General features: G+C 35.3%; 1 protein-coding gene across 1 annotated transcript in view; it reads right to left on the minus strand.

Annotated features, from left to right (window-relative positions):
* Positions 1 to 9,673, minus strand: part of LOC148828353 (protein ELYS-like) — a 34,027-nt gene extending 24,354 nt beyond the window's left edge. The window contains exons 1-11 of the mRNA XM_088925220.1: positions 9,571 to 9,673; positions 8,351 to 8,589; positions 7,101 to 7,284; positions 6,270 to 6,477; positions 5,532 to 5,648; positions 5,162 to 5,246; positions 4,451 to 4,601; positions 4,071 to 4,203; positions 2,968 to 3,143; positions 2,428 to 2,489; positions 1,275 to 1,373 (exon numbers count right to left, since the gene is read on the minus strand). Coding sequence (XP_088781346.1) covers positions 1,275 to 1,373; positions 2,428 to 2,489; positions 2,968 to 3,143; positions 4,071 to 4,203; positions 4,451 to 4,601; positions 5,162 to 5,246; positions 5,532 to 5,648; positions 6,270 to 6,477; positions 7,101 to 7,284; positions 8,351 to 8,589; positions 9,571 to 9,673 — 1,557 coding nt within the window. The remainder of the gene's footprint in view (positions 1 to 1,274; positions 1,374 to 2,427; positions 2,490 to 2,967; positions 3,144 to 4,070; positions 4,204 to 4,450; positions 4,602 to 5,161; positions 5,247 to 5,531; positions 5,649 to 6,269; positions 6,478 to 7,100; positions 7,285 to 8,350; positions 8,590 to 9,570) is intronic.

The raw sequence follows: 9,673 nt of genomic DNA on the forward strand, positions 1-9,673 counted from the left end.
ATTTTTTGGTAGACAGCAGAATTCATGGTTCCATTTACTACAGCAAGTCTTCCAGGTCCTGAAGCAGCAAAACAGCCCCAGACCATCACACTACCAAAAAGTTCAACTTTTGTCTCGTCAGTCCACAGAGTATTTTCCCAAAAGTCTTGGGGATCATCAAGATGTTTTCTGGCAAAACTGAGACGAGCCTTTATGTTCTTTTTGCTCAGCAGTGGTTTTCGTCTTGGAACTCTGCCATGCAGGCCATTTTTGCCCAGTCTCTTTCTTATGGTGGAGTCATGAACACTGACCTTAACTGAGGCAAGTGAAGCCTGCAGTTCTTTGGATGTTGTTGTGGGGTTTTTTGTGACCTCTTGGATGAGTCGTCGCTGCGCTCTTGGGGTAATTTTGGTCAGCCGGCCACTCCTGGGAAGGTTCATCACTGTTCCATGTTTTCGCCATTTGTGGATAATGGCTCTCACTTTGGTTCGCTGGAGTCCCAAAGCTTTAGAAATGGCTTTATAACCTTTTCCAGACTGATAAATCTCAATTACTCTGTTTCTCATTTGTTCCTGAATTTCTTTGGATCGCAGCATGATGTCTAGCTTTTGAGGATCTACTTCACTTTGTCAGGCAGGTCCTATTTAAGTGATTTCTTGATTGAGAACAGGTGTGGCAGTAATCAGGCCTGGGTGTGGCTAGAGAAATTGAACTCAGCTTTCCAAAGATGTGATAAACCACAGTTGATTTATGTTTTAACAGGGGGGGCAATCACTTTTTCACACAGGGCCATGTACAGTAGGTTTGGATTTTTTTTTCCCTTAATAATAAAAACCTTCATTTAAAAACTGCATTTTGTGTTTACTTGTGTTATCTTTGTCTAATATTTCAATTTGTTTGATGATCTGAAACATTTCAGTGTGACAAACATGCAAAAAAATAAGAAATCAGGAAGGGGGCAAACACTTTTTCACACCACTGTATATATTTTGTAGAATTTATTAAATGTAGTTTCAGTTTACTGAAGCACTCAATGTGATAAGGACATTTCTTATTATTTTTCTACATTTTACCTATCTTAATGGTAATTAATTGATGTTTTGCAGATTTTTGAAGTGTTATTATTAAAAAATCGCATTATACAGTATGTCAAATAGAAAGCAGAAACAGAATACTGTATGAAACCAAAACCTCTTAATCAGATAAATTTTAATCAGTCTGAATTAACTCAGAGAAGTCAGACGTGAAGAAACTTAATAATAAAAATGACTATTGCTCCCTTTGCTTTTGCTTACCTGTGGACAGAAATTTGTGGGTTGGTCTGTTGGGAACCCTATAAGGCTGCTTGTGATTTCTACAGGGAAATCAGCACTGAAACCCTTCACACTGAGAGGCTGAAATAAGTATAAATCAAAATGCAGATTAGCAAACATCACATTTTTCTCAGTGTGCTGAACTGAGTCTATACAATGAGCTATTTGGTTACATTTAAAAATGTAATGTTTTTTTTATTCATCTGTCGTCCCTCATCAATGAAACATGCCATATGATATCTTAGAAAATAGCCTAAACACTCTTGCTGTACTCTGCTGTAAAAGTAAATAATGTAGTTGCTCAGGAAAAAATCTCAAGTTTCCCACTACAACTCAATTCCACTCCATTTTAAATTAACTTGGGTAACATACTCTATCTTAATATCTTAGTAAAGCATACCTCTTTAAGAGATAAAGTACAAAGTGGTGTTTGACTGGTTGGAATAAAGACATTGTATGGCAGCTTAACAAAGTCTTAGAAAATACCAGATCAGGTTTTGTTTTACATTTCTAGTACATTTTTCACTGAAGACCAGGTTATGTTTCACAATGAACTGAATAAATCATTAAATTAGGTACTTAACTCAAAGTAGAACAAAACTGGCAAGTATTTTGGCCCTTGAGGATCAGGTTACTACAACTGTAAACACTGTACAACAAGCTATGAACTCAGCCTATGAACTAGTCACTAATGTCTAATGTCTTCAGAAATTAAACAGCCCCCCCCCCCCCCGGAGGCACTTTAATGAACAAATTAGTTTTCCAATTCATTTTCTAAGAGCATTAAAGCTTGACAGGAGGGGTGACATGAGGGGTCACTCAATTTAAGGGTTTTGTGAACAATATTATTTACTTGCAATGGAGTGGATTTTTTGATACTGAATATTTGTACAATTTTATTAATTCACCTATTTAAATAACCATGAAATCCAATACAGGCTTGTGGTGTGATTTGCATTTACTGCATCAAAGTTTATTTCAATCATCAGGTTTCTTTATCTTTCTTTTAAAATTCTGTCAAAATTGCAATTGTCTTCTTTTTGTGCTTGTTTGTGAGAAACAAAAGTCACTTAGCAATAAAGACACTTAAAAGAAAATGTATCCACCTCTGTCTTCTGCATTTTTGTTGGCTTACCTTTATTTGATAAGCTGGAAACCTGTAAAACGCAAAGCCATCTACAAACATTGTGGCAGCACCTATTAAAAATAATTAAAAAGCAGAATGATGACCATGCATACACTTGAACGCTCATTTAAACTGAGTAAAGATGATCCTGTTGACTACAGTATGTACATTTCAGGAACAATTGCTTTTGTGAAAGTTTTAGTTTTAGTCAGTAGTCCAATTTCAAAGTTAAATAAATAAAGATTTACATGCAATGACCAAAATTTGCATAGCATCTGTGCAATACAATGAAGATAAATATTTTCTATTATTTTCATAAAATGTATTCCAGAACAGGAAATATTTAAAAGCAGTTGTCTTACAACAGCTGTCTTACAGATTAAGGGTAAATGGTTATCAAACTGATTGAAATTAATAACAGTTGGAATACCAGCTAATTTTGAGAGAATTACAGCTTTATATTCTACATTCATGACACTTTTAATAAAACAGGAAATTCGTGTTTAGAAATATTTTGGAAAAATAAAAGCAAATGATACAAAAACTCACTTAATACCAGTAAATCAATGGAATTCCCATTTCCCATGTCATCGTTCCATTTATTCCATTTACAGCAGTGGAGATCTTTAAACACAGTTGTATCCAGTATAGGCAGAGGGTGACTGCACCTCGAAGCCAAAAGCCACAAATTCAAGTAGGAGCAACCTTCCAGCTCACTGTTAGACCTAAAAATAACAGAAATGAAAGATAAAGCAATTTGAGTCAAATGTATAGTGCCCTCCTAAGGTCCTGGGGGTGCAAAGTCAAAAATGTTTGTTTTACAGAGAAGCAGTTTTTATTTTTAAAATGGATGATTAGTATAATATATGTTTACTGTTGGAAACTTTCATGCATTTAGTCATACTTGTTCCACTACATTACACATATGAATTATTTTTGGAACATCTGGAGTTCCTTTCTTTGTGATCACTTTAAATTTTCCATCACTTTGGTAAAGGTTTATCTTGATCACATCTGTCCAAATTCTGAAGCATGGTAGATGTACTGTATGATGTCATGACTTGGGGATGCATAGCCGTCTCTGGAGCTGCATCACTCATCTTTATACTCTAGATACTGTAACAGATCTTTTACAGCAGCAGAATGTGTTCTAAAATCTTTAGGAACATTTTGTTTGCTTATATATGAGACAATGCTTCCAGACTGATTGGGCAGCATGACAGCAACCCAAAGCATACGGTTGATGCAACCAAGGAGTTTGACAAAAAGCTGTCACAATATCTTTAAAGGGTACAGTATAAAGAGAGTAGATTAAGTAGTTTTAAAAGATGTGATATACAAGATATGTATATAACAAGAAAAGTACTGTAGCATCACATTTTGTATTCAGAAAAATGACCACATTCCCTTATTTGTTCCAAACCATCAGAGACCATCATCAGAGAAGGTTGTCCATCTCAACTGTCCAGGCACCAATGTGAATAACTACTGTAACCTGGAAAATTAAAAGAGATGGAATATCTTATGTTCCATCTGCTCTGCCTTTACCCTAGAGTTACTGCAGTCCTCATTCCCTTAATAATGATGTATTGAAACCAATACAGCCATATGGTTTCATATTAGAAATTAAAAAAGCATTACACTGCCCTTACTTTAATGGCTCCGGCATTTCCTTCTGCAGCCACTGCTGAAGACTAAACACGGCTACAAAGGTCAATAGTTTTGGCTTTTTTATTTCCCATGCAAAAATAGCAAGGTTTCCATAGTCCAGATTCCTTTGGATACCTAGACAAAGGTGAAAAAAAAGAACAGAAACCCAGGGATTCCAATAACCCTCTTGGAGCAAATAGCCAAAAACATCATACAGAAAAGATCAGATATATTTGTAAAGAGAAAAATAGACTACTGAAAAACAAACTGTAAATACTGTAAATTAAACTACAGATTTCAATTAAAACTAAAATGCTGAAAATAGAAAAATTCCATTCTATGGCTAGACAGATATGCAGAAAATAAACAGCTGTTGCTTCACCACATTGAGGTGATGCAGTGATTTCCCAGGCACTTCTGTCACAGCCGCTGATGATCCTGCAGCTGAGAAGGCGACACCAGGAAACACATGGATTGAGATCAGCTCCATCACACAGCGTCTGTGTGTGACACACACTACCGTGCAGAAAACCCTGGGGAGTTTGATTCAGAAGATGGAAAAAACTAATCGTTATTAATCGTTACTAATCGTTATTTATGTACAGTATGTCTATTGCATTGCTATTCATACAGTTGTGTTACCAGCTCTTAGAGTTATACTGTGGTCTGATTTTCCAGTGAGTTTCGTGGCATACACATTGAGCCTGATTCCTTTAAAAGTACAGTTCTTCTATTTTTCTTTTTTATCATGAAAAAGGTGTGGTCTTTCTGGCAGCTTTTCAGTTTGCTCAAATGAAAGGCATGGATTGGAAACACGTCAAAACGTTTTTTCTCTGTCTTGCCTCTCATAATCTCCTAATCTGACTGAAGGGTTTGAGGCTGTAGGCAAATTTTCAATTTGTATGACTCTTTCACAGTTTCACAATTTGCAATCTACCACTAATAGTGTGTGATATTACTTTAAAAAAGAGGATGCAGATCACTCTTTGAAAAATCTTAATAAAACAGGCAAAAAATCAGAATGTCTTTAAAATGGGAAAATAAATAATGGGAAAGAAAAATAAGTGCGCTCCAAAAAGGATTGTAAACTTACTTGGTAGCTGACCTGCGAGGATTGATTAAAATCTCGGAACAGCAGCTTTACAAGATTTACCCTTATTGAGCTCTTTTCCCAACAGCTGGAAGAAAAATTTAGATAAATATGTTATCCATTCGAGATATCACATCTTAATTGCAAGAAATATTACTGAAAAATGTATTATTATTATATGCTTTGTTAGAATTTATATACAGTATGAATAACTGCAGTGGAGGCAAGATATGTGTGTATTTACAGAAATAGCCTGTGTCTGACTAAATGTCTCCATCAAACTTACTCACACTTCAAACAATAAATGAAACAGCCCAGTAACACGACTACCAAAAAATAGACACAAAATGACAAAGAATGACTTTCACAGTACCTGCTTGATTCGGAGGAGACAGCCCAAAGATAGCACCGCGGCACATGGAAGGGGAAGGATTCTTGGAACTGAAGAGAAACTAGTGGTATCAGACCAGACTCAAACTGAATTTCACACCTGCCACAGAAATGATAATGTAATAGAAGCACAACATAAGGATCTTGTCCCCTGGAAATCAGCAAAATGAACACAGGAAGAAGTCATCAATGAGACATTAGAAAAAAAATCAGGTACTGTGAAGGGATGATGCAAGAAGTACTACAGTACAAAGAGAGATGCTCCATCTCCTTGTTCAAATTTAATTAACCTTTATGGGCCATCGGGACTTGAAAGTCTCAGCAGTACAAAAAGTCTATGAACTATGAATATGAGTATTAAGATTTTCAGTGAACCATGACATTAGACTTCAGAATCAAGGTGAATACTCAGAGTGGGAGCTTGTTTCCAAAGATCCTGATGTGAATAGCAACCTACAATTTGAGCATGTTGCTTTGTTTTTACGCAAAAACAAACACTCAGGCCATAAAGTGTTTTAAAGACACTCAAGAAACAGTTGTGCTCTGTACATCTCTTTTTGTGATTCTCATTCTTTATCTTTTTTGCGTGAATCGGGGTGCTCTATGTAATTGTCTTAATTATTGTTCAATTTGGAATTGCATGATCGTATGTCTTTGTTGTGATCAATAGTGATTTATTGTACGGTTTGTTTGTGTTATTGAGTTAAATAAAAACACATACTCTTTATTGAGAGACTGGAGGTTCCAGAACTGCAGTTGTCCTGTTGAGTTTCCTGCCACCACCTGGTTGGTGGGTTTTATGAAGAGCAGAGAGGTAGCAGGAGCTCCTTGTTGGCTGTGTAGATAGAGGCAGGGGTGTTTCTGCTTCAGACTGCTAACATCCAAGTTATCTTCAATTTTTCCTTCACATCTGAGCACCTCTTCACACTCTACATAACCAGTAAAGAAAAAAATAAACTTTGCCACAAGTACTACTCCATTACTGATAAGGCACAAATTAGTTGGGCTAAATTGTCCACATTATAAAGATGTCTAAAAGTCAAAAGTCATGCAGTACAGTGCTTTTGTGAAGGTAGAGAAAGTTACCCTAAAATATTTTCTTCCAATTCATTTTGAGCCTTACTGCAAATAAAAAGCTGCATTTAACTTTGTTTTCTTGTCATCAAAGGTTATTGAGGCAAACCAGTTTTTGATTTATTTACAACTCTGTGTCCAGAATTAGGCAGCCATTTTAACAGATCATTCCAGAAGCAAAAAATGACAAATATGGAATTGTTATCACTTCCACACTTCCATCAAGAAACCCAATCTTTTGTCAAAATGTCCTTCATGTATCATTTTACAACATGCTATACACTTTTATAAAACTGTGGTTGGTTTTATAAGAGTGAAAATGAAGGCAGCCACTTTAAGCTGTCTCACTATGTGGTGATGATTTCTCTTCTCAGCTGTATCACCACCAGAATTTAAATGTTTTCCAAAAATAAGAATCTGCAGTATGTAGATTGGGAAATTATGACAAGTATAGGCTTTTCTCTTCTGTAAATATTACCTGCCATCTTCTTCTCTGTACTGAATAAGGTTGCATTTTTGAGGGCTAAATCTAGTAGCAGAATTTCTCCTTGCTGTGTTCCAATAACAGCTATGCCAGAAAAACATTTCAAAACTGAATGAAGATATTCCTCATCTTTGCACCCCAACAGCAAAGACTCGTCAATTACTATTAAACAGCTCACCTGAAAGAAAGAAAGTGCCATGAAAATAGACACAGAAAGAATAATTATTCAAAGTGAAAAGCAGTAATTTAAATTTAAATATTTCATGCCAGATGTAATTTAGTACTGCATCTTTAATTTAACAAAAAGGTCAGATGTTACCGCAAGAAATTGCTTAGGTATATTAGAGTATACAGAGTTAATAAAATAATTGGAAATTATCTTTCAAGTTCCCTGAGTGAATCATTGTGAAGAGTCACAGATGTTCCTGCTGTGCAAAATTCAGATTATATTTGTATGGATTTTTGTACTGTCCTACATCTATTTATAAAATAGAATACAGCTATTATAAAATACATAAAATAGAATCTCTCTACATACATACTGTATGTCAAAACCATTATTAAATTTATCACAACTGCCATTATGTCATTTTAGAGTATATTGCATACATTTTTACAAAATGATATAAATGTTCAGAGAAAGTCTATAGAGGATTAACCAGACTCATTCTTGAGATGCAGAGCATGAGGTACAAAGGTCCTATAATATCTTAGGTCTCATAAAGACTTGAACTTTCAAATTGATTTCTACAGAATGGGTACATGATTCATGTATATTTCTGTTACTTAATTTCCTATTTGCTTCGTTTGCATGTTGTGACCATTTTGTGTTATAGCTGCTTTTTGGATAAACAAATATTAAACGATCTAATTTCAATGTAAAAAAATGCATGACCACATTTTTCTTTTTCTTTGCAATTTCGCAAAGTGCATAATAACTGCCTTCTAAAGTACAATGACTTCTGAGACCTTGTAGAATTTTGACCTCTGTGTCCTTCAGGCTCTTTGTAATTCAAAGTAACAGTTTCCATATCTAAAATTTGACAAACTTTATTTTTTATCTAAATAGCAATTGACAGCAAAGTCTAAGACATAATTATGACTCATTACACAGTTTGTCGTAGCTTCTAGTGTGGAGATTTTTGAGCATGACCATCAGTGGATTTGTATCTCAGTAGCGTTTTCTAGACATTTCTGTAAAAGTTTAGAATTGGAAGCATGAGACTACAATAGCAATATTATACCTTTCTGGGAATGCTGATGGCTCTCAGTACTCTTGATGAACTCAGGCAGTAACAACAGAGTGAACCTCCATTAGAATCCAGCAGTTCTACTAACAGATACCAGTTCCTTCTCCATGTAAACTCTGTCACCTGAACCACTGTTTTGTCTGTGAAGTCATGGCTCGAAAGGCACTCTCCAGTTAGCACCCTGATCACCGTCAAGTTATTTCCACACACAACCCAGCAGATGCCTGGAAACTCTGTGGTATTTAAAAAAGGCAGCATTTAAAAGGTCAAATTGCTATTCAATGGTTGAAGTGTAAACATTACTAGTACATGTACTTTTCCCACATGCCTTGCTTATATTCCTGTGTCTTTTGAAAAACAAAGCAGGATAAATTGTAATTTGTAATGATTTCCAGATATGCAAATGCTTCTATCTCCAGGACTACAACCAACTACTTAGATTTGTCATATATCAGTATTGGTGAAGTGAGTGCCAAACCAGATGTTCTGTATCAACATTTATTTAATGACGATAAACACATTTTAGGACAGAGTAGAAAAATGGCACACAACCTACAGTTTTGTCCCAACTGTAATGCTATTGAATGTGCTTTTCAACACTGAAACAATTGTATGTCTGTAAAGTATTAAAAACAGAAATAAATGTGTTTTCTACTGACTGGAACCTCTAGTATTGTAACTGCAAAAGTGTAGACTTATTTCATTTGTCTCTCCTGCAATCTGATCACAAAATCAGAATACTAAGAGAATACAGTATTTATCTACATTTTTAGAGGGGGTTTAAAGAAAATAACAAATTGACTGCAATGTCTAGGAATTGAAAATAAGAAGTCAAGTAGCGCTTAAATTGCAATATCAATTGCGTACTCCTAACCAAATTGTTTAAATATGGTATTAAAAGACAAAGAAAATGTTAATACAAAACCCTGAATTTCTATTTTTCTCTCCCCGTTGCCTTTCCAGTATGAAATGCTATACATTATGAAAATTCACATGGATTAAACTTCAAGTTTCCATTTGCATGCATAAAAAATGCATGCAATGATATCACAGCAAAAGAGAGGAAAAGAGTAAAAGAGACAAGGAACTAGCACTCAGCAAGTTGCAGATGGGATTATTGCACTTCAGAGACACTTCCTGATTCCTGGTACTTAATTACAAATAACTTACTTAACAAAAAGCTAAGATCAGTCATAAAAAGCTTTGTATGGTACCTTTTGAAAATGACCCCTTTACTTGTGACAGGTCTCCAGTGCAGCAGTGCTTTGCAGCTTCAGAAAAGGGGATGCTGTAAGTAAGCTTTGATGAGGGCAGCAT

Source organism: Atractosteus spatula, chromosome 9, assembly GCF_055471065.1.
Source record: "Atractosteus spatula isolate fAtrSpa1 chromosome 9, fAtrSpa1.hap1, whole genome shotgun sequence".
NCBI classification, from domain to species: domain Eukaryota; kingdom Metazoa; phylum Chordata; class Actinopteri; order Semionotiformes; family Lepisosteidae; genus Atractosteus; species Atractosteus spatula.